General features: G+C 40.0%; 1 protein-coding gene across 2 annotated transcripts in view; it reads right to left on the bottom strand.

Moving 5' to 3' along the window:
* The window catches only part of CDH20 (cadherin 20), a 330,188-nt gene that overhangs the window by 15,088 nt on the left and 289,198 nt on the right, over window positions 1-25,902 (bottom strand). For both annotated transcript variants that reach the window (XM_044065173.1, XM_044065174.1), the window contains exons 11-12: window positions 23,071-23,188; window positions 7,381-7,632 (exon numbers count right to left, since the gene is read on the bottom strand). In XM_044065173.1, coding sequence (XP_043921108.1) covers window positions 7,381-7,632; window positions 23,071-23,188 — 370 coding nt within the window. The remainder of the gene's footprint in view (window positions 1-7,380; window positions 7,633-23,070; window positions 23,189-25,902) is intronic.

The raw sequence follows: 25,902 nt of genomic DNA, 5'->3' as shown, positions 1-25,902 counted from the left end.
GAGTTCTGAACAAGTGCTGAGCTCAAAGAAACAGATTTGAGTACTGAAGCTAGAAAACTGTCTAGCTCTAAGAAACAAAATTAAGCTAGAAGGCTTCCCTCCAACACAGAAAGGATTGGGGGCTCAGACGCTTACAAACAGTCCTGGATACAGCAAATCTGTATCTGGACTAGACAATTTATAAGAAAGGCAGGAAACAAGCTTAGAAAAAATATATATTTTTTTTGTAAAGTGGAAAGGGGAAAGGAGGAGCAGAAGCTAAGCGGGTTGGCCTTCGCAAATGTTCTCCCTGGAACAGGTAGAATGAGGTAATGACACTAGACTGGGAGGAGTGTCCCAGATCAAATTTACAGTAGGGGCGGGCAACTGCAAAGCCACCAAGTATAAAAACACGATACCAAGAGGTAGAGAGGGTGGGAAACAAAAATCAGAACAAACAAACCCAACCAGATGTTTAACAATTGTAGAAAATTCTACTTAATACCTCACACGCAGTGTGTAAAATAAAAGTGCTATAAATAACTCAGAAATAAGCAAAAAACAGGATACTTAATGTTATATATCACAGATTAGTTAGCTCAGAGTCCTTCCTCCAACTTCCTCTGATTAGCTCAGTGTGAAATGGCAGAAACAGTCACAAGTTAACTTCTTCAGTAACAAAGTTGAAACCTGAAACAACTTTAAAAAAAGCTTGACAGAACCAATGAGGTGCTTACTCCAAGGCATAGTCCAGGCAACCCCAGACAGCCAATGACCACAAACAATTCACTCTCACTGAAATGCTGTACTGGCTTTGACTAAGCTATGATGGCCTGGGACATGTGCTCAGACACACAGCCTCTACTAACAAACAACTAGGCCCAAAACACAAGCCTGAATATGGACAATGTTACACTGCCAACACTACTTAGGTAGAAAAAACTGCAGAAATGTTTAAACAGATAAAGGATCAAGGAGACTTTAGAGAATGCTTTTAAATGCAAACAAGTTATATGATACACTCCGAGCAGGAAATCAAAACAAACAAACCCAACCAGATGCTTAACAATTGTAGAAAATTCTACTTAATACCTCACACACAGTGAGTAAAATAAAAGTGCTATAAATAACTCAGAAATACGCAAAAAACAGGATACGTAATGTTATATATCACAGATTAGTTAGTTCAGAGCCCTTCCTCCGACTTCTTCCAATTAGCTCAGTGTGCTAAGCAACTAAGATTTGTATGGAAGAAGAAAGACTCCAAGAAGTGTAGCATATGTGTCATTCAATGTTATTATACTTAAAAGATACATCATTTGTTCTAATGCTACTGGCTTTGATAGCTTTCTGGCAAAAGCAAAACTTTCTGGAAAATATCATATTTTGTTTAGAAGTCATGTTTTCTGACAAGTATGTTTTGTGTACCTACGCTTGTGTAAATCTACCCACTCATTAGAAGAGTACATGTTCTAGTAACATGATCATGCTGTAGTATAACGTATTACACGTGGCAGTCAGCCTTGGCAGCAGGAAGACGCCCATACTCCTGGCCTGATTTAAAGAGCTGTGAGACATCCCCAGAGCAGAGCTGGTCTCTTTCTTATGCTGAGAATAGCAGTATAATGCTTAATAGAAAAGGAAGAGAAGCTCACAACATATTCCTCTCTTGATTTAGGGTAAAATATCACCAAGTGTGCCCCCAATGTCCTGTAGAGGCAAATACCTTGGCAAGGAGGTCAACACAGCAACTTCTTATCCATAGGAACATTTGCCAACTGTTCCTTAGCATTGCTTCATATGGACTGGATTCTCACTTCTCAGCTAGATATACCTATGTACCACGTATATGTAGATGCCCTTAACGCTGGTATCTTTGACATTGCAATGACACTTAATGGCAAGCTCCTCCACTTTCAAGGTAGTCTGGGTTAATTTGCAAAGCCTTTCTCTCAAGGCTTTTTTTGCTAGTTCACTGGTCATATTCTCTACTTATTTTAGGATATTTCAATCACATGTTATTAGAAGCATTTGGCAGCTTATGCCTTTCATCCCTGGAGTGGGAAAAATATACATTTTCTTGCCATACCTTCCCATCACCCCACATCCCCTGCCATCATGGAGGGTGATGAACTGTAGTGTCAATTCTAGCCCCTTGCTGCATGCAGACACCCAGCTGAGTTATTGATTGAGTTCTTGAATAAATATATGTGTTTTTCTTAAACTATGTAATACCTTCCCAGATCTTAGGAGCAGAAAGATGAGAATCCAGTTCAGTTAGTGCTCTCCCAAATGTGTTTACAAAAGTCTGTCTTACAGTGAATGACTGTTGGCCTTGGCTTCTGATTTCATTAAAAGTTATTGATATCTCTTATGAAAGTGTGAGAGTTCCCTAAGTTTATGTATGAAATTATGTCTTACTAGTTTGCATGTTTACCCTGACAAAACATCTTCCAAAAGGATGCCAGAGGAAATATCATCATCATCATCATCATATATAATATGGTGTAATGGGATGTGCAACTGGTTCTAGTAGCCCAGATCTTCCTCTTTGTGTGAGTGTGGTGCTAGTGTCTCAGGCAGTGTAAATTCTGTCGACCACTGAGGCTGCACATGAAATAGGGGGCTTCAGTTACTGGTGTGAGCTCCTAGCTGATTAATGCATAGTCAAAGTAGGTGGGAGGCCAGGGCAAGCAATAGTCAGGCAGATGCCATTCTGCAGACAACTGTCTTTCTGCAAGTGGTGAAATTAGACCCGAAAATAGTATTACCCCTTCTCATTAACCGTTAAAAAATGTCAGAGCTCAGCTGGAACTATCAGCAAATTTGGGTGAGACAACAGTTCCTGTGAAGTTACACAACTTGAATGCTATGCTCAATGGATATGGACACCAGCATCTAGCTGTGGAAAACAATTTTCTGTGCCTGAGGCCTGGCTGACTATGAAAGAAGAAATCCAGCAGTCTTCCTCTGAAGAGGCTAAGACAGAAGAAGGAGACAAAGTTTGAGGTATATGGGCCAGCAGAGAAAAAAAATTACTTCTTTCTGTGATTTTTAAAGAAACTAAGTGCAGATAAAAATCTGAGGGTTATGAAACCTGAGAAGGGGTGTGTGTGTGGTGATTATGTATAAAATGGCTTCACCGGATGAATGAACATGTGTTGGATGATGATTTCTATGAAGAATCATCCCTTAATTGTGTTAATATTTCTTACAAACATATTGATTACATGTTACAAGACATGGTTTTCTAAGGACAGATAAGTCCTGAATGCTTGCATTCCTCACAGTAAAATTTCCTACAGTATTTTCGAGCTTCGTAATACCGAAGATACATAAAAATATAGTTCCCTGATGAGACCTATTATGGACTCTGGTAAATCCAAAATTCACCCATTAGCCAAATTATTTGATATTAAGCTAAAAGCTTATTTAAATTCATTCAGTCATTTGTGCTGTGATTCCTGGGACTTTTTAATGAAGTTAAGAAGTGTGGGGTTCAAGGAAAATTTGATTTTTTTGATCATTGACATTGTTAACTTGTTTAATGTCATTCCACATTCAGAAGGTTTACAATGGTTTTATGAATTTATGATTTAATCTACTGAATAAAGTAGTAATGAAATTATTTTTATAAATACTTTTATGGAAACAGTACTTAAGAATAATTTTGTGTTTCTTGATGGTCAATACTTTCTTCAAAAGATGGGTGTGGTGATGGGGGCCTCTTGCGCCCCCATTTTTGCCTACATCATAATGTTACAATCGGAGAAGAAGTTTGTATTTACCAAGTTTAACCCTCCTCCTTGGAAAATGTATGTCTGGCTTTTGGACAACATTTTTATTGCTTTGAATGGGTCAGTGGATGAAACTGAAATTTTTATTGATTATTTAAACTCCACTACCTCATTTTTGAAGTTTACCCATTCTTGTAGTCCTACTAAAATTAGCTATTTGGAAATAGAAATTAGCAAGGATTCTTCTAATATGAGACTTACCAACAATATTTTTAGAAAGGCCATGTGCTCAAATAGCCTGCTGCATTGCTCTAGTTGCCATCTCGAATTTCAGAAGAAAGGATTGTTAAGAGTCAATATGTTAGACTCACTGGGATGGTTTCAGAGGATAATTTGTCTGCTGCAGAGGGACAACAATTGGCTGATATGTTTTTGTCCTGGGGGTATCCAAGTAGCTTAGTTTGGGAAATTCATGAGGAGGTTGATCTCAAAGGAAGACATGGTATTTTAAACCATTTACCCTTACTCTTAAACTATTATATACACTACTGATTTTTCTAATATTTCACACATACTTAAGAGAAACTGGAGAATTTTCTCCTGTTTTGACAAGGTTATTGAAACTACAGGGGAGATTCCCCACATCTATAGAAAAGGGAAATCATTAAAGCAGCTTTTCAAAATGACAGAAGTAGTTCCTATGAGTTTTACTTATAAAAGGGTGGGCACATTTAGGTGTGGTTTCTGCTCACAGTGTAAATACATTTTGGAGAAGGAGTGGTAGTTATTAATAAGGTTCAGATCAAGTCTACATTTCACTGCACATGTAATTCAGTTGGGTGATTTATCTTGCACTCTGCCAACACTGCAGTGGGTTTTACATTGGGAAGACACAAAGGCATTTGAGGGACCGTACTTATGAGCATGTGTTGGACATTAGAAATAAAAAGGAGCATAATGCTCTATCTAAACATATTTTAAAATACCCAACCCATTAATTTAGTTTTTTTGGTTTAGATACTGTTACCAAAAACCTCGGGGGGGGGGGGGGTTCATGGGAAGAGCTAATTAATGCTAGGGAACTCATGTGGCAAGTTAGACTGATTGCACTCTCACCCCCTGGATTGAATGAGAACACAACAATTACCAGTATTTTAGGGCTTTATTCATAGAAAGTGTGATGTTTTTTGGAAAAAATGGTGTAGTGTTTTTATGTTTTTATACTTTAACTGTTTTTGTTACAATGTCTCTTTAAAAGAATGAGTTCTATTTAGGTTGTGTTTTAAACAGGTTGGCACCACCTGTATTTGATTGTTTTTTATTAATGTGACTATGGAGAGGGATATATAAATAGTGTGTTTTTAATTATTTAAAATTAGATTCTGATGAAGTCTGTAGATATAACCAAATGAAAGGGCTTAATCAGTGTGTAATACAAGTAATATTTTCTGGATATCCATTGGTGCCATTACCATCAAGGTTTACTTCATCCCACCCCTGTCAGCTCCTTCTGGATTTAACCATTTGTGTATTTGTCAAAGAAATTAAAGCCTTATTTCATGGACCCTACATATTATCCAATACCACATACAACCCTGCACATAGAATTTCCAACTAAGCTCTTATCTACAGTTATGCCGTGGCACAGTTACTATTCACTCCGTCCATGACATTCACGTGAACCACACTTTACTATTCTGGAGGAATATAAAGATCCTTGTTTGGATAGCATAATAAAAAAGACTAAAATAGAATCAACAGAACATTTCTTTTCTTAGTAGACTAAGAGTTATAACTATGGAGGTGATTATAACTAGGTAGGGTAGTATAGGAGAGTGAAGTCCACATACACAGGGAATATGGGTTGTAGGAGACTGAAGACAATCTATGCAGAGAAAATCGATTGTCAGAGAGTTAAGTCCATCTAAGCAGGGAAAATGAATTGTCAGAGAGTGAAGTCCATCTATGCAGGGAATATGGGTTGTAGGAGGGTGAAGTCCATCTACACACGGAATATGGGCTGTAGGAGAATGAAGTCCATCTACGCAAGGAATATGGGTTGTAGGAGGGTGAAGTCCATCTACACACGGAATATGGGCTGTAGGAGAGTGAAGTCCATCTACGCAAGGAATATGGGTTGTAGGAGAGTGAAGTCCATCTACACAGGGAATATGGGTTGTAGGAGAGTGAAGTCCATCTACACAGGGAAAATGGATTGTCAGAGAGTGAAGTCCATCTATGCAGGGAATATGGGTTGTAGAAGGGTGAAGTCCATCTACACAGGGAATATGGGCTGTAGGAGGGTGAAGTCCATCTACACAGGGAATATGGGTTGTAGGAGGGTGAAGTCCATCTACACAGGGAATATGGGTTGTAGGAGAATGAAGTCCATCTACGCAGGGAAAATGGATTGTCAGAGAGTGAAGTCCATCTACGCAGGGAATATAGTTTGTAGGAGAGTGAAGTCCATCTACCCAGGGAATATGGATTGTCAGAGAGTGAAGTCCATCTACGCAGGGAACATGAGCCATAGGAGAATGAAGTCCATCTACGCAGGGAATATGGGCTGTAGGAGGGCGAAGTCCATCTACACAAGGAATATGGGCTGTAGGAGGGTGAAGCTCATCTACACAGGGAATATGGGTTGTAGGAGGGTGAAGTCCATCTACAAAGGGAATATGGGCTGTAGGAGGGTAAGTTCCATCTACACAAGGAATATGGGTTTTAGGAGGGTGAGGTCTGTCTACATAGGGACTATGGGTTGTAGGAGGGTGAAGTCCATCTACACAGAAAATATGGATTGTAGGAGAGTGAAGTCCATCTACACAAGGAATATGGGTTTTAGGAGGGTTAGGTCTGCTACATAGCGAATATGGGTTGTAGGAGGGTAAAGCCCATCTACACAGTAAATATGGGTAGAGTGAAGTCCATCTACGCAGGGAATATGGGTTGTAAGAGATTGAAGTCCATCTACGCAGGGAATATGGGTTGTAAGAGACTGAAGTCCATCTACGCAGGGAATATGAGTTGTAAGAGATTGAAGTCCATCTACACAGGAAATATGGGCTGTAGCAGAGTGACATAGATATACATACAGTGTAAGCTTCCTGTAGCTGACCTTCAGCTGTAGACAGCTGCTCATTTTAGTTGCTGAGTCTACCAGACCCTCCTTAGCCTTCCCTGGCCTCTACCTGATTGATGTCCAGATAAAATCATGCTGACGGTGCTTTATTAATCATTCTCATCTGTTCCTTTACATCAGTCTGGCCTGTAATGCCCAAGAAATCATACCCCTTCAATAAAACAATAAGCAACTTGCAAAGTCATTGCTTTCAGAAGTAGACCTTTCCTTGGCATGCATGTACAACATTAACATAGACATAGACACATGTACACACACACACACACACACACACACACACACACACACACACACACACACACACACACACACACACACACACACACACACACCAGCATACGCTTGCACACAGTCTCATACATGCACAGAGACACACACACACACACACACACACACACACACACACACACACACACACACACACACACACACACACACACACACAAACATGCACATGCATACAGTCTCATACATGCAGACAGACGTACCTGCTTGCACACACAGACACCCCCACACTATTACCTAGTGAAATGAAGATGCAGGCCAGTATTGCGATAAGTGCTCCCCTGCTCAGGCTGACAGGCAGTGTGTAGGGCTCAGCAGTGCAGCTCATTATATCTCCATCAATGTCACAGCTACACACACGAACTGTTACCGTGCTTGTACTGCTTAAGGGAGGCAGTCCGTTATCACTTATCACAACTGGGAGATAATAGGTGTGCTGCTCTTGTTGTCGAAAACCAGACCTTCTCGTTAGAATCCATGCAGTATTATCTGAAATAAAAAAACAATGAACAATAGATGATTAAAGCCCTTAAGTAAAACAAAAAATTAAGATGTTTTAATGTGTTGCTCTGCATTTTATGTCTGTTAACTTCAGCTAACATTTGTTGGTAATTGTCTCCAAGTTAGATTACCTAGCTGCAGCAGAACTGTCTCATCCTGTCATTATTTACCCCCACCCCTATTCCAGCATAGCTGCTTCTAACTATACAACAAACTACATATTAACATTCCACAATATTATAAATAAAGACATATTGGATACAGAATGGAGGGGGAAAATTAGACAACAGAGATAATGGTTTGATATTTGCATTTTAATTATGACAGAAAAAAATCTTAGAAGCGTTAATTAACTTGGAATGTGTAAGCTATGTTAATTTGTATGCATAATATTGATATGTTGGCTGATAAACCTGGGAAATAAGAAAAATAAAAATAATAAAGGGAAAAAAGGCTCTATGATATCACATGAGCCAAAGTAGTCTAAGCTCCTGCTAAGTAAGATTGCAAGCTGCATACAGAATATTTTTATCTTGCTGTCAGAAAAGCAAAGCAGGTACTTGTGTGCTCTGTCTGATAATGTGTAATATGCTGGAACAATTCTCTTGCATAATCTGACACTTTTAAAATGCTTTCTTTGTTACTCAAGAAGCAATGCAATTATTATTTAAAAATATAAGTCAGGAAATTAGAGAAAGTATAAAAAGGCATAACACAAAGAAGGAAATAATACATACATGAATCAAAAAAAGAATGTCTAGTTGACAAGTAGGATCTTGCAAAGGATGCTATTTCTATGAGAGTCTCATGTGCGACTCACTTGGGAATAAATGTCTAGCACCTTAGCTTTCTTTGACAAGGCTATGAGCTACTAATGACCTTCATCCAGAAGTCCTGGATTGGGGGCCTTCAATTTCCACTTGTAAATTGTGTCACTTTGAACACATCACATAACCAAGCAGTGTTCTCATGCTACCCCTGAAGTACAACACATATGCCAAGTGGGCTTACCCCGTTAAGAACTAAAATGCTTGATTAAAGGACACTGCTAAAGGAAAAAAGGAGTATTTATGAAGCAGATGCAGGGAAATATTAAACCATGTCAGTGAAAATTATGAAAAAGAGTTTGAGCAAGTCTTAGCATTTAGCTTCAATGATCTGCACTTAAGAAGCTATAGTAACACTGACAGAAATCAGTGGCTTATTCAAGGCTATGCAGTGATGGGCACCTATGCATTTCAATGGGGGAATCTGCACAGAGGAAATAAGACAGCTTTACCTGCACAAGCTGCAAACTGAATGTGTGTATAGGAGTGAGTCTATGTATGTGTGTGTGGGTACAGGGACAGGAATTCATATTGTGTGTGTGTGTGTGTGTGTGTGTGTGTGTGTGTGTGTGTGTGTGTGTGTGTGTGTGTGTGTGTGTGTGTGTGTGTATGTGTGTGTGTGTGTGTGTGTGTGTGTGTGTGTGTGTGTGTGTGTGTGTGTGTGTGTGTGTGACTATAACCCCCTACAACCTAACAATCACCACTACAGTGTCAGACTGGCCTACCCTGTAATTTCACAATTGCTTTTACAGCTGTCAGAATTCATCTAGATATCTACCGATGTGAGAGTTGTGTGCATCTGATTTTATGCGGTTCTCTGAATGGGAGTATGACTAGGAGAGTGAGAATGTGTGTGTGTGTGTGTGTGTGTGTGTGTGTGTGTGTGTGTGTGTGTGTGTGTATACAGATATACACAGACACATATGCACCCCCACACATGCACACACATGAGCACGGTCTCACACACACACACACACACACACACACACACACACACACACACACACACACATGTAAATACAATCTCCTGTGCACTCATTGTGGGGGAACAGATCCATTGCACCTGAGGAACAAATGTTTCTATATGCAATCTCCACTGTACTTGATGCTGCTGGAAATCTCACATGGGCATTGGCAGCATCATAAATGAATGCTGTATTTCTGTACTGCTACTCAAAATCAGCTCTCACTTGCAGACATTGTGCTAATACTAGGGTTTCTGAGGCTATCTTTCTCTCTACTGCCAGTCTGAAATACTGCTACTCCAAATCTGTCACACAGATGTTGTGTGGTTTCATTAAGATATTGTCCTAATGCTACAGTTTCTAGGGGCTGTTTTTTATATGGAAGGGATATAAATGAAATGGGCCCCCAGCCAACACAGGGCCTAGGTAGCTGCTTAGATCACCTAATGCTGGATCCAGCTGTGGTGGGGCAACTCAACATATTGTTGCAGTGCAAGTTACACCACTGCACCAATATCTCTGAATCCTGCCCTATATGTTTAGATCATTTATATACTCCAGTTCCCATGTTTTGTGCAATGTTCTCTTAGGAAATGCATATTTAGAGCTGCTATATTTCCATGAGACAAGGTAGACCCTGAGGGTGGTGTAGTTTATCTCTGCTAGGGGGAGCTACTGATATACTAGGCATCTGATGGTTTGACATACGCTGTGCTACTTTTTATTGTTGCAGTTTATGAAAGGGATCTTAGAAGAGAACTGCCTAGAAAACAATGGGACAAATTTTAGATACTATTAAAAATTTAACAAAGGCATAGATGTTTCCATTCTTTGCTTAGAAATGTTTACACAAATATTTTTCTACCTTTAGCAGGTTACTAAGCTTGTTCCATAGTAGTGTGTTCAACTGCTGGAGATCTACTGAAGTTTTGGGTAGTCAGTCCAATGTTTTTGGGACTATAGTTTGTTACAAGCAATAAAGGTGATATTTAGAATTTGTGTAATAACCTTTAGATGCAAAGAGTACTGTTGCACCCTGCTCTCTTTTTGATTTCTTATGGACCAAAGTTAGTTGAAAATGAGCAAGCTCTTTTAGGTTCATAGGTTCATAGGTAGGTACTAGGCTATCTGCCTGAAGGCATTTATAAGCCTAGCCAGAATGTGTTGGCTTTTGCCACCCCCTTAGATTAGTTCTCTGTGCCTCTGTCCAGCAGAGCTACTGAAGTGATCCCCAGGGTAAACTTTCTGTTTCCCATCCACTCGTCAAGGTTTCTCTTGAAGAGTGCTAGCAAGGAGCTCTGCCTAATGTGGATTGGAATCTTGTTACAAAGCATGGGAAGTCTCTGGGACAGGAATCTATCCCTCCAGCACATCCTATTTATTGTTGTGGTGAGTTTTGGATCCCTAGAGCATGTGGCTCGAGGGGATAAGGTTTTCTTTAGGTGGAGCATGTCCATCAATTCTGGGTTGGACATGGCCTTATATGTCAGGCAGAGATCACCTCTGAGCAGGCAGTATGCAATCGAGTACAGCTGTAATTTCTTCAGTCGAGCTGCATAGGGCATCTGTTTGAGGCCAGTGATCCTCTTGGTGAGTTACATCTGTGGTCTTTCCAGCTGTTGCAGATGTCTTGTAAGGTACATAAAATGGGGCGTCGTACTCTATGATGGGTCTGATGAGTGATGAGTAGAGGGGCATAATGACTTCTATTGATCTGGATGCAAACCCTTTTGTGATTAGGTGGGCCACGTAGAAGGATTTTCTAACCACTTTGCCAATGTGATTATCAAAGTAGAGATTACTATCTACTTGGGTCCCCAGATCCCTTATTACGTTTTCTGTATTTAGGGGACTACCACCTATGTGGTAGTTGTGGGTACTTTGTTATTTCCAAAGGGAATAACTATGCACCTTTTGGCATTTAGCTTGAGGCCATGATTTTGACACCAGGTATCCATCTCAGTGAAACCCTTCGAGGATGTCTGTGTCAGCCAGTGAGTCAATTATAGCCCCTAGTTTGCAGTCGTCTATGAACTTGGTCAGCCATAGTCCTCCTGTGCTTGTCTGTACCTCTGAGAAGTATATGCTGAACAGGAGGGGTCCTAGGACTGAGCCCTGGGGAATGCCACTTGCAACTGGTTTAGAGTCAGACCTAGCAGATACAACTCTCACCACGTGGGTTCTGTCCATGAGCCAACTGGCAACCCATCTTGTGACATAGGGGTTTATGTTCAGGCTGGTGAGCTTGTCTATAATACCAGAATGGGGAATGGTGTCGAAGGCCTTTGCGAGGTCTAGGTATTCTGTGTGTACCACATTTCCCTCATCTATAGCCTTGGTAACTGTCTCAAAGAAGTCCTCCATGTTTAGGAGGCATGATCTGCCCTTAACAAAGCCGAACTAGGTAGAGTCCTGTGTTTGGAAATTTCCAATGTCTCTATTAATGAGTTCCATGATGATGCACTCCATGGCCTTGCAGACCAAGCTAGTCAGGCTTATAGGGTGATAGTTCCTGGGGTCTGTTGTGGCTCTACTTTTGTGGAGTGGAATAACTGTTGCTGTGCTCCACTCTATGGGTACGTAGCCTGTGGAGAGGCTGAGTTTGAACAGTGTGTTTAGGTGAGGGGTTAATTCATCTTTGAGCTCGTGTAGGATGCAGCCTGGGACACCATCTGGTCCCATTGATTTTGTGTTTTTGGCTTTGGAGAGGGCTATTTTAACCTGAGTGTCTGTGATTTATGGGGCTCTACATTCTTCTGGTATGGTTATGGGCCCTTTTGGGGGTGAGGGGGGTGGTGAAATTTGCACTGAACCTGTCTGCCAGGATGTTGGCAATATCAGTTGGTTCAGTGTATTTTGTGCCATTCTGCACTAACTGAGCAGATCTGAGCATTGTCACTTAGATTCTTGACATAGCTAAAGAATGCCTTGTGGTTATCTTTGGAGTCCTTGGCAAGTTTTCTTTCACAGCTCGCCTTGGACGATTTTATGAGGGATCGCAGTTTCCTGCTGATACTGATCAGGGATGTCTTCCCTTCTTGGGATTTTACTCTTTTCTGTACTAGTTTCCTCCTTCTGTTGTATAGCTTGTTTATTGCAGGGGTCCACCACACTGGTTTCCTTTTCTTGGAGGAGTGAGTCTTGGTTTTGCTTGGGATAGCATGATCCATGCATTCTTGTAGGTGCTCATAGAATGCATTAGTAAAGGATTTAGCAGTTTGGACAGTGTTATCCTTTAGCATGGGGGCTTTGAAACTTTCCACCTCCGTCTTAAGTAACGTGAAGTTTGCTTTTGAAAAGTTTTTCACAGTGGTTTCCTTGTCCGGGGGTGGGGGCGGAATGTGGATATCCAAAGTTTATGGTCAGATCTAACCAGCGAAGGGCTGAGCTCTGGTGTGGAACACCAGTCGCCCATGTTGGTGATGACCAGGACCAATATCTTGTCACCTCTGGTGGGAGTGTTGACCAGTTGTTCCAGGGCATTTGAGTTTATAAATTCTAGGAAATGTTGGGTAAGGGAGGAGTAGTTCTCCCAGTTAATGTTTCAGTAGTTGAAATCATCCAATATTAGGGTGTTTGATAGGGCCTTTATGTTACCCAGTGTTTCCAGAAATATGGAATGGGGGTCCTGAAACATGGTAGGTGATGTGTAGCAAGCTACAATTTGAATTGCAGTTTTGCCCGTTGTTAGTTGCATGTGGATAATCTCTGAAGCATTGTGCTGTGCCACTAATCTGGAGGTGTGGGTATCCTTGATGAATATGGATACTGCCCCGCTTTTTGTATTTCGATCCAGGTTCTGTGGCCGAAATGTATGGTATGAGTTGTAGCCTGGTAGTGCTGGGGTGCTCTCTGGAGCCTTAAACCAGGTTTCTGTTACTGCACATATATCGATTTTCTCCATACTGAGGAGTGCCTCGAGTGCGTGCATTTTGAGGTTTAGACTTCTGGAATTGAGTAGTATTACCCTCAGATTTTTGTTACTTCTGCTATTTACGGCGGTGGGTTTGTCTTTTGAGCCTTGCCTAAAAAAGGCAATATGGGGGTGGCAAAAGCCTTGGCCAGTATTCGAAAGCCTAAGGGTGACAGTTGCAAGCCTTCTCTAGCGAAGCAGCGTGGCTTTTTGAGCATGTCATCCCAGGCAGACAGACACTGGATCCCCTTTAAATGACACCAGAAACTTAGCCAATTGTTGAAATTGATAATTTTTTCTTTATACAGTGGTATCATTCTTGGTGAGGGCAGGATGCTACTCAGGGTCAGGGTCATACCGGCTTGGGCTACGTGATCAGAGAGCTTTTCCATGTCTCTTTTCATGTAGTCCAGGGAGGTACAGCTCAGGTCATTCACACCAGCATGGACAATGACAGAGTCATATTTGTACTTGTTCTGGAGTGACCTGAGTGCTTGTGTTATGTGGTGGATCCTGGTACCCGACAGGCAGCTAACAGTAACCTTCTCCTTATTCAGTCTAGTGAGTGGGACATCAGTGTGCCTGACTATAGAGTCACCTATTACTAGTATGTTGGGTATGTTATTTTGCCTCAAGGGCTGTGATTGTGTGTTACACTCATTTTGTGAAGTATGTGTTTCATGGTTTGTGTTGGAGGGGTGGAGGTTGCTTGGATGCCTGCTTTGGAGGGCTTTGTTGCTTTTGCAGATTTTTATTTAGAGCCTCCGAGTATGTTTTCATGTATTTACGTGTGTTTTTTACTGGTGCTGGTTTAATGGGTCTATGTGAGACTGGTGGTGTGATGCCAGCATTTCCCTTCTCCTCTTGACTGTCTGATCCGGTCTTGGGTTGAGAGAGCTTAGCCTCCAGTTTGGCTGTATAATTGCCTCTCTCGCATGTATTAGTGTTTGGTGGTAGGAGGAAAGGGTTGTCTGTGTACATGAGGCAGTTGTTAACATTGCCTCAAAATGCCCAGATTCACCAGTTGGACTGGAGAGTACACCTGAAACTGCACTTTGGACATGCCTGGATAGGTACAGTAAACTGTTTTACTGAATGGCTGGTAAGGGCGAATAGAGAGCCTTGTCCTTCTGTAGTGCTAGGGTTTATAAGTGCTTGCTATGAGTTTTGAGCAAGTGCTGGGCTGAGAAATGAATGGCTTGAGTGCTTAAGTTGAAAGTCTGTCTAGTTCCAAGGGAAAAATTGAAGAGGAAACTTTGTGGAGCCGGGAATAGTTATACCCTAGATAACTGGCACTGCCCGGCGAGCAAAACCGGGCAAATGCATTTTTTATAGCAGGGAAATGAAAGAGATAGACATTAGCCGAAAATGGCTAATAAACTACTACTATCTGACCTGAAACTACTCCTCCAGAGGCAGATAGGTTGCTCAAAGCTCTCCTGTCTGACAGGTGAACAGAGAAACTTCCTTCTCTCCAAGTAAGGTATGGGCAAACACAGAGATCTGTAACACAGCCCTGAATTCAGCACTAACCTGAAAACTGGACTATACTAGTCTAGAAAGGCAGGAAACAAGTATATGTATATATTTTTTTCAGAAAATAAAGCAGATACAATAAAAAAAAAACACTTTAAATGCACATAAAAAGATGCTTATTGTTATGTATCTCAGTTCAGAGTTGTAGTCAATGCCCCTAGTAATAAAGTAGGAAGAAACACAAATACAGCAAAAGCAGATGAATAAAGTGCAATTTATATATATATATATATATATATATATATATATATATATATATATATATATATACATATATATTAAACAATAGAAAATGTACAATCTGATTTAAACAAGTTACCCAATTAACCAGAAAAAAGCCCTGTTCCAGCAGTCTTCAGTCAGACAAGTTCTAACTGCATACTCCAACTACTAGGGGCAGGGGAACCTTCTCTAGAAAAGATGGCCTGGATCAGTGCTCAAGTTATACAAACAAAGCTAGATTCAGCAGGCCTGAATCTGGTCCTATGCTACAGTAATAAGGCGCACCAAGTTCAGAAAGAAACAATTAGAATAAGCAGGCACACTAAGCCTGTGACCAGAAATTCCCAGCTCAGAAGGGCAGAATCCAGCCTCTCCTCCTACAAGAGTGCAGTCCACAAACCTTCTTAATGTAGAATAACTGGCCTGAAGCCCAAGTGCTTAAACCGGAACTAATACACTTTTGGAATAGCAGACACTGAGCTTTCAATCAGCAATTTCCAGCTTAGAAGGATGTAAGCTACCTGTCCTGCCACAACAGTGCAGACCACAAACCTTCTTAATGTAAAACAACTGGTATGAAACCCAAATGCTTAAACTAAAAGACTTAGAATAACAGTTACACTTTAATCAGGCTACTACTAAGCAGCAATAAGTGCAGCAGAACAAATAAAAATTGAATACTTTTAAGAAGAGGTAAAAACAAAATAAAGAAGGAGGAAACACAGATACAGTAAAAGCAGATGGATTTTTTTTTTGAAGCTTATTAGACTGATTGATAAGAAAGTGATTCAAGAGATAGAAAACTAGTCCTGTTCCCATGGGAGAGACTGTGAAACAGACCATTTGGGAAAAGTATACTAGGGAAATAGAGCTGGATAATGTAGAACTCTCTAACAAGGATCCCTTGAGTAATGACAGTTGACGAATGATATGTTACTGATAGTAAACCTAATTGATTAAAGTTACTGGAGTCTAATATTTGGCTGAGTGATCTGTCTTCCCAGACCATCTTATAATGCTCATAAGATTACAGTGGTAAACTAGTGACAAATATTGTTTTTACAACTTAGTGGTGTTAACAGTTTGAGAAAAAACTGCTGTGGTTTACTAATTATTTTAATATGTCAGGTAAAGTTCTTTTTTATTATTTTCTTATGTGTCTCTTTTTCTTTTGCACTACTTTAATGAGCGATTGAGTCATTAATTCAATATTTGTAATGTGATTTACTGTAGTTGCTGGTATAATTTATACAACTATTATTTTTTAACAGATGGTTATGTCAAATACGTGTTTTGGTTGAAGCTTGTTTGTACATTTTTTTAATGAACACTACTTGATCTTAAATATAAAAAATACCCAAAAAACCCCCAGCACAAACCACAGTGAAATAAACTTCATTAAAACACTGTAATTTCACTGAACTTGGAGGAGGAAAGATATAAACCTATATAACACCAAACGTATTAAGAAATAAACTTATGAAACACCAGACTTATAAAGAAATAAACTTATGAAACACCAAACTTAAGAAGATTACTTATGAAGTTTGGTGTTTCATAAGTTTATTTCTTTCCTCCTCCATGTTCAGTGAAATTATAGTGTTTAAATGTAAAAAAGCTGACTAGCAGCAAGGATCTGTGGTAAAATCGTGGTTGGTACTTCTCATGGCTGTAAACTTGGGAAATGCTGGTGACTGCCAGTGAATGAAATCATTACATTAAAAATGAGACTTTCCATGTAGCGGTAGTCATGATGGTGATGGGGTCTTGTGATTTCAGTAACAAATAGTATTAGACCAGGAAGGCAGCAGATCTGGCAGTCTCAGAAGTGTTGTGACATTAGTTTGGCGAGGTCATGTGAAGTGATAAACCATCAACGTAGGAGGGCCAGGAAGGACACTGCCTCATAGTTATCATCATTGGCAGAAAATGCTGACCCTGTTGCCTTAGGAAGCCTATAATGTGCACAGAATTTGCAATGACTGACATGCATCTGGTAAACCTCTTCATATTCACTGTAGTTAAACACTACACATTCTTAATCTGGAATCAGGGTTTTAAGTAAGTTTGTTGCTATATCATGCTTTCTGTGTTACCTATTAGTTCTTTAAGAAATGCACCTATGGCAGCAGTGTTGGTCAGTACATTACAAAAAAAATGTCTATTTACTGTTAAGGGTGATTCAGTGGTACAGTGGTCATTGCTGCTGCCTCACAACACTTGGTTTTCTAGCCTGTTTCCCAGCTGAGCTGTTTTTCTGTAATCTGCATATACTTGTCTCAATATAGTGTCTGCCAGTTTCCTACCATAATGCATGCCTGCACATAAACCGGTGTTCTTCTAAACTGTCCATAGGCGTGTGAGTGTGCATGTGTGTGAGTGTGTGTGTCTGTCAGTCGTTTTTGTCTGTCTGTATGTATACATGCCTTTCTTCTGAGGTGGATTGACTTTCTGTCCAGGATTAGTTGTCTCCCTTGGAATTCATCCACTGAGTGCCAGGTGTGACAACCCACCACTGGAACAGTAATCAAGGAGCCTCCATTCTCACCACTGGCAACAGTGAGGGATGTACACTGGGAGGATGACAAGTACACACAGAGTATTTTCGGATGCTGCTCTCTGCATCAAGTACAATTTCCCTTAAGAGCACACACTGACCACAGTCAGTCCGGGGTTGGTTTCCCCCTCTTTCTCCAGATCACCACCTGGACTCCCCACTGGTGCAGCTTTAGAGTTGAGCTCTTAGCAGAGTGATCAAACCCAGATCTACCAGCACCTTCTCTGTCCAACCAGTGCTTTGTGTCCCTGCCCAAGTAGCTGACACACACACACAAACTCCTTAAGGTTTGATTTAGACACACACACACAAACACACACACACATACACACACACCTGGGAGAGGCTGGCACAGGTTTACTAGCTATGCTCCCTTCTGCCCAGACTATAAGATAATTACCACTGCCACCAATCAACTCCTTATCAGCTACTTTAAGGTCCTTAATAAAGGGTGTCCAATCTTACTGTGTAATATTAATATTAGTATTAACATTAATATTATTAATATTGATACAAATGGTAGTTTGACCAAGATCAAGGCTATTAGGAGCAAGTACTCTCAAAACTTAAATATTTCTACACAGATCAGCCACAATGAAATGTTATTAACCGTAACATCACAGTTCAAAACCACAGGAAATATTTAAAACAACATTGCAGGACAGCCTCAAATAAATAAAGAAAATATCTAAACTAAGCTTTACTATATTCCTGACTGTATCTAAGAGAGTTATACTGTTCCCTAGAAACTCGCTTCATTAAATAAAGGCAGATGTTGTTATGAATGGTTCTTGTCAGGTGCAAGACAGAATACAGAATGCTCTATCTCACTAAGAGACTTCTCAAATTAATATTTCAAATATTACTGCTGGATAGCTTGTAGAATGACATAATTTCTTGTCATCTGACTTGTTCCCAGATGAAACACCAACTGCTAGAAACTAGCAGTATTTACCATCTACCTGTAAAAATACATAGACCTCAGATCTTTGGCAGACACTGGAAGTCATAAAACAATTATATTCTTCCACATTTCAAGACTAGTAATTATTTCACCCTAAAGACAATACAGAGAGCTCCCTAGTACAAATAGTATGTCTCTTGTTGCCTTGAAACTGAAATATACCATTTTGTATGGCCTAGCCATAAAGTAATTTAATTTGAGTTATTTTTCTGAAGTTAACCTCCTGTATTCCACTTTCCACTATTAAAATATTTACATTTAAACAGTTACAATAGTGCATGTACATTTCTGTTATCTTCAAGCAGGGCACACTGTGGTTATATTTTAAGCACAAGCACTTTGTGAAATACCTTTTTAACACACATATCTGTACAAACCAATGTGATATACACGACATACAGTTCTAATACAGTTGTAACACAAGGATCTCATATAAATCATGTTGATATCCAGAAATGACATATAATTATTAACAAAATTCCAGATAGCTGTGCTGGCAGTAACCCCCTTTAGTCACACCAGGATGGCCTCCAGCTTCCATGGAGTTGTTATTAGGATAAAGCAAATATTGCAGAGAATGAATGAATGCAGAGCCATAGCCAGTTCATCCGGTGCCTGGTGCCATTCCCCGATCTGTCACCCCTTAATGCTAAGTTGAGGAGTGAAAAAAGAAAACAATATTCATACCCAGATCTGGCTCTCCTCCCTTTTTTCTTAAGGAGGAGCACCAGCCTTTCATGTTCATGTCTATATGAGGAGTAAATAAAGGGTCAGTGCTGCAACCTGGTGTTCCTCACTTCTCTCCAAGCTAGGACTTGTCTCCTTTTCTCATGTCTATGTCACGGTCAAGGACAGAGAAAATGGATCTCTCAACCTGCCCCCTAATACCTTGCATCACAAGTGGCTTCCCCTTTGCTCCACCCTAGTTATGCTTATGAAAGAAAGACTGGTTGAAAACATGGGAGAATGGAAGATTTATGAATTCAAAGTTTCTTACGCTATTTAACCTGAATATTTTGCATATATTTAACTCATTAGAAGATGATAATAAATCTATCAAATCCTTTCATTTTCTTTTTATCTTTAAGTGATTGATAAGACATGTTGCAAGCCTTGCGCTCACAGTTGTTTCAAAAAGAGAATACTATTGATTAAAAATAGAACAGGTTAAAGACTGCATGAGGAGATTGTACTGGTACACGCAATCAAAGAAGAGTAGACTGCTATCACTTTCAACAAAATTTAAAAAATTGAACCTGAACATTCGCTTAATCAGAATGAAAATTGAATTGTTTTTAAATGGGAGAAAAGTCCCTACAGTCCTCATATATAGGAATGCATCCCTTGCACCTCTAGAACTAACTCAGTAAACTGTTTGGTCATTGTACTTAGGTTCATAGGTTCATAGGTGTGTACTAGGCTAATGGTCCTGGAGCCTCTGCAAGCCTAGCCCATAGGATTACTCTGGCATCATGCCACCCGACCTTAGTTCCCAGTGCCTCTGTCAAGTAGAGCCACTGGAGTGATCCCCGGGGTGAATTTTCTATTTACCATTCACTCATCAAGATTTCTCTTGTAGAAGGCCAGTGAGGTTCTCTGTTTGACATGTATGGGAAGTCTATTCCATAGCATGGGCAGTCTCTGGGTTATGAACCTGTCCCTCCGGCATGTTCTGTTGATTGTGGTAATGAGGTTGAGGTGGTGCGGAGGGACTGGGATTTTTTAGATGTAGCATTTCTAACAGAGCTGGGTCAGACATGGCTTTGTAAGTCAAGCAGAGATCACCTCTAAGTAGGCGACATGAGACAGAGAATAGTTGGGAGTTTTTTGAGTCTGTCCATATAAGACAAGTGTTTAAGGCCTAGGATCCTCTTTGTGTGGTACTTTTGTGGCTTCTCCAGTTGTTGCAGGTGTCTAGTGAGGTACATGACAAATGGGGCATTGTACTAAATGATTGGTCTAATGTGGGAAGAGTAGAGGAAGACAATGACCTCATTCTTCCTGGAAGCAAAACCCTTAGTAATGAGATGTGTCACATAGAAGGACTTTCTGACCACAGTGGCAATGTGGTGGTCAAAGGAGAGGGTGCTGTCAATCTGTGTTTCCAGATCTCTTATAACACCTTCTGTATTCAGTGGACTACCATGGATGTGGTAATTCATGGGAACCGGGATTTTCCCAATGGGGATGACGACACATTTTTTGGCATTGAGCTTAAGACCATGGTTCTGACACCAGTCATTAGTCTCAGTGAGGCCTTTGTGTAGGATGTCAACACCACTTGGGGAGTTAATAATGGCTCCCAACTTGCAATCATCTGTGAACTTTGTCAGCCAGAGTCCTTTTGTGTTGGTCTGGACTTCTGAGAAGTAGATACCAAACAGGAGAGGACCCAGGACTGATCCCTGTGGGACTCATCTCATGACTGGTCGGCAGTCTGACTTGGAGTCAGCTACTTTTACACTGTGGGTTCTATCTGTGAGCCAGTTTGCAACCCACCTTGTGATATAGGGGTTGATGCCTAGCTTTGTGAGTTTTTCTATGATTCCTGAGTGGGGAATGGTATCAAAGGCCTTGGCCAGATCAAGGCAGGCTGTATGAACCATCTTGACTTCATCCACATCTCTGGTGACTGACTCAAAGAAGTCGACCAAGTTGAGCAGGCATGATCTACCCTTCAGAAAACCAAACTGTGTGGGATCTAGAATTTGGAGATTCCCTATATCCTTGTTTATTAGGTCCATGATAATGCATTCCATAACTTTGCATATCAGGCTAAAGGGGCGATAGTTCCCAGGGTCTATAGTCATTCCTCCTTTGTGGAGAGGGATGACTGTAGCAGTGCACCATTCAGTAGGGACAAAGCCTGAGATGAGGCTGTGACTGAACAGGGCACAGAGGTGAGGTACCAGTTCACTCTTTAGTTCATGTAGAACATAGCCAGGGGATATTGTCAGGTCCCATAGAAGCTAAAAAAACACATCAAGGGGGAGCAGAAATTATACATTACAGCACCTCACTTCAGGAATGAGGAGAAATTATACATTACAGCATCTCTTCTGTTGATGTGCTTTTTTTCAGCAAAATATCCCAAAAACACAAAATGAACCACTGTTCATAGGCTTCATAGCCTAGTAATGAGTTTCTCATATTATAATGGTAGCATTAATGAAGATGACACTCAAGAATCAGACACTTAATGGCTGACAAAAATAATGTGGCTCCTCTGCTAATGAAGTAATATGTTTATTTTCTTTTCTACTTAAAGTCATCTAGTTTTTTCTATGTGATTTTTGTCCCCATGCCTGACAACTATCAAGCCCTAACCAAATTAGACATGGTGCATTCATTTCATTACCTGAGAATTTCACCCCAGATAAAGCAAGAGCTGTCTGGAGGGAGTTGTTATTCAAGCATCCATAATGGTAATTCATGCCCTCAACCAAATTATAGGATAGTGGGCATTTGTAATGGCATAACTCCATTCTTGGTAGGAAGATGTTTTATCTGTGTCATTATGGAAGCCCATAATACTTTGCCCATGTGACTGCACACTTCTACACACCTGCACTGAAGACTACCCTCAGGTGGTAATTAAGTGAGCCTAAAATCCACCCCTCAGCCTGCACATCTGCATCACTGTGGGATTGTGGCAGTGCATGACTGGCTTCATGTTGTCCTGCATTCAGAATTGGGCACATCCGTTCTCCACTGCCATCTCTGTCAGGTGCTCAAGCTACTAACCAAACTCAGGTCACTTAAGTAGTTGTCCAAGCTTTATCTCTCTACACCAAAAGAGCTAGCACACTAAGCACTATATTGCATTTAATTGTTCTTTAATGTTGCTACAGAGATGCTAATATTGATTTTTTCAAGAGGTTTCTTGTTCTAGTTAATCATAAATGTTAGTATAAATTAAAATGCTTAGTCAGAAAGAACTTTAACTTTTATTTTGATTATCTTAATTATCTTGATTACTGGACTATGAAAGTATTTTAGTATGATTTGCATTTCATCAGCTTATGCTTCTTCTGCCATTGCTATTATAATTCTAACTAATTTTCTGGGTACGTTAAAGGTAATTGTTTTACACATGGCCAAGTTCCTTTACACTGACCGCACCACTGATCTTACATATACCAACTCTTGAGGTTACACAACAGCGAAGGAAAGGGAAAACTCTGTCAGTGAAAGTTATTTTAGCACATTTCCTTCAGTTTATCAAGACTCAAAGAAATGGCTGTGGATAGACTAAGAGGTTCTCTTGTAAATATCTCTGAGTTTCTTCAAAATATTAGTGTTTCAAGAAATACAGTAGTCAGTGTAGACCAGTGACTGATCTGGTTCTTGACTGATTGTTATTCTGATATGAAAACATGATCTATGAGCTACAGAAGTTAAAAGCATGAATGGCTGGCAAAAGTAACTGATTACATTGGTACCTTGATTGTCCTTGAGAGTAAAGTTGGGATTGCTGGCAGCCTCTGGAGAAAGGCTGTAAGAGAAGTGTTGGCCTCCATGTGGATCATCGTCGTCTATGGCACTTAAAGACTGCACAAGCTGTGGACGACAGTTAAAATAAGAGGTTACAGAACATGATCAGTTTCTTTATTTCAGGAAAGTGACAGAGAAATGAGAGCAAACAGTGTGCTGACAGCAAATACTAAGGTTCATATCCAGCATGTTCATCTAGCAGTCATGCAGGGTAAAGACAGTATTAAATGGTCATTTTAATAAAGCAGGCTTTCTCTTGTTCTTACCTTATCATTAAAGATGTTTAACAACTTGGACCACAGCAAGAAAACACAGTGTCAGTATCCTGCTATAACAGTGACATGTAAAATAACACCATGTTTTGCCTGTCACTTAGAGGCAGGTAAATGGTCAGTAAGAGCCCATTTCTCCTATAATGCATGAGAGTTTTTCAGCTGTAATATATGCCACTCATAAATTTGACATCTGTTGACACTGTCTCACTTTCCAACAACTGTACCATACAAGGCACAACACATAGTACATTAATCAGCATCATATGGGCTGCATCATGCTCCTGCCTCCTCCTGCTGTGGCCCAAAACCAAAAAGGCACTCACTGTAAGCAAAAAAGTTGTATACTCAATAACGAATTCATACAAAAGTGAACAATTGTAGTAATGGCTGTTAGCACAATTACAACTGTTTTGTACTTTTCAACAATATTTTCCAGTTTTGTCTGAGGATGGATCACCAACCTTGCTATAAAGCAATGCTGACATTTAGTGGCTTTCTTTAACGCAGCTTCACAGATTTAAAAAAATATTTTCATTTAAATGATTTAGTATAATAAAAATTGGACTGTATGCAAGTTCTGCTGATGGTACCGAGAGAAGATGTGTTTTCCAGTTGCTCCCACTTAACATTACTTTTTTATTAGTTAATAGTTTACATTTGTCAGTTATGCATAGTTAGCTATTGTTCTTTGATAATATGTAATATTATTGATGCATAATATTGTATAGAAAATGAAGAAGAAGCCTTTAAATTTAAGTGATTCCACAAAGTTGTTGGAAATGACTGTTGTTAGCAGCGCAAATGGTGTTAGGGCAGAAGTTTCCACTAAAGTTCTCCAAAAACAAGTCTAAGGAAATGGGCTGGGCATATGCCGTGAAAAAAAGACTAATAGCAGTTTTTGAGAGAAGAATTGAGAAAAGGAGCATTGAACTGGATAATTATATTGCCAAAGAAAAAGTTTTCAATGTCCTGAATTCACATGCTGACATCGCTGAGAGAATGCAGACAGAGAATAATTAGTTAAAAGAGCAGTATACCTATTTTTGTCTGTATTAGAGGTGCTTAATTCTAAACAAGTGGATTATGAGACTACAGGCCAAAAGAAGAATATTTGCATCATTAGTGCACCTGAAATAAGCTGGATAGAACTGTATGAATTATATGCAACACAAAATGGCTGTCTGGACTGTATCACATGCTAGCCAGATGAAAGGAGAAACAGCATAGATGGCTTATATACAACACAAAATGGCTGTCTGGACTGTATCACATGCTAGCCAGATGAAAGGAGAAACAGCACAGATGGCTTATATACAACACAAAATGGCTGTCTGGACTGTATCACATGCTAGCCAGATGAAAGGAGAAACAGCATAGATGGCTCATATACAATAGAAAATGGCTGTCTGGACTGCTTCACATGCTAGCCAGATGAAGAGGGAGAGCAGAGACCTCTCATTCCCGGGTTAGCAGTAACTATGATGCAACAAGGTACATACTGGTTAGGTTAAATTTTTAATGTAACAGAATATTTTTATTTGTTACACTGGCAGGCAGGTAAGGTGTACGAGTTTGGGTATAAACATATCTTTTTTCACAGTGACTATAATGCACATATGCAGTGAAAGTCAATTCAACGTTTGGCTTCTATGACAAGAGTCTTTACTAAGGAACTTGAAATCTTGTATGCTTTACCCAATCTTTTCAGAATATATTTTGCATGTGGATTTAAGACCTTTGGGAATTCACAAGAAGCAATGGGAGCTAGTCAAGAGTATAAATCAATGTAGAATGACTGTAATGTAAAGATGGTAAAAATCACTATTACTAACAATGATTTTGTGGAGAATGGAGATGATGAAAAAGTCTGTCTTGATTAAGATGAAGGTATTTTGCAGATACTTTTGTCACCTCACAGCAAGAGGTTCTCTGGTTCAATTCTTGGCTGGGGTGTCTTCTGTGCAGAGTCTGCATATCCTCCTTGTGGTCACATGGGTTTCCTCTGGGTGCTCTGGTTTCCTCCCACATTCCAAAGACATGCAGTAGGTGGCTTAGACACTCTATTGGCCGTAGGTAAGAGTGTGTGTGAGTGTGTGATATGAATGAACAACTGTGGCAGGGTTAGCCACGCGGTGGTATAAACCTTGGCTGAAGATGATTGTCACTGCTGAAGTGATACCTCAACCCCATGTGCAAAATAAGAAAAGAGGTTAAGGATGGATGGATGGATTTTGAAGATGTGTGATACAGTCTCAGAAGGAAACCCATCATATGACAACAGAGACGACGTGATTCTTAGAATTGCATGTTAATGGGCATCGATCAATTTTCAAATTGTTAAGGTAATAGGGTGGAATTTAGGTGCAAACATGTAGCTAGGATGTTACTTATAAATACTAAAGTTACCAAAAATGGAAGAATGTTGCATGCACCAGTAATGAACTAGTAAAAAAAAACAAGGCTGTCTTAAGATAATATCTCATACTTTATTAAGTGCTTTCAACC

This window comes from Protopterus annectens, chromosome 3.part0 (assembly GCF_019279795.1).
Source record: "Protopterus annectens isolate FY-2018-M chromosome 3.part0, PAN1.0, whole genome shotgun sequence".
NCBI classification, from domain to species: domain Eukaryota; kingdom Metazoa; phylum Chordata; order Ceratodontiformes; family Protopteridae; genus Protopterus; species Protopterus annectens.
This window is presented reverse-complemented; position numbering and strand designations above follow the sequence as displayed.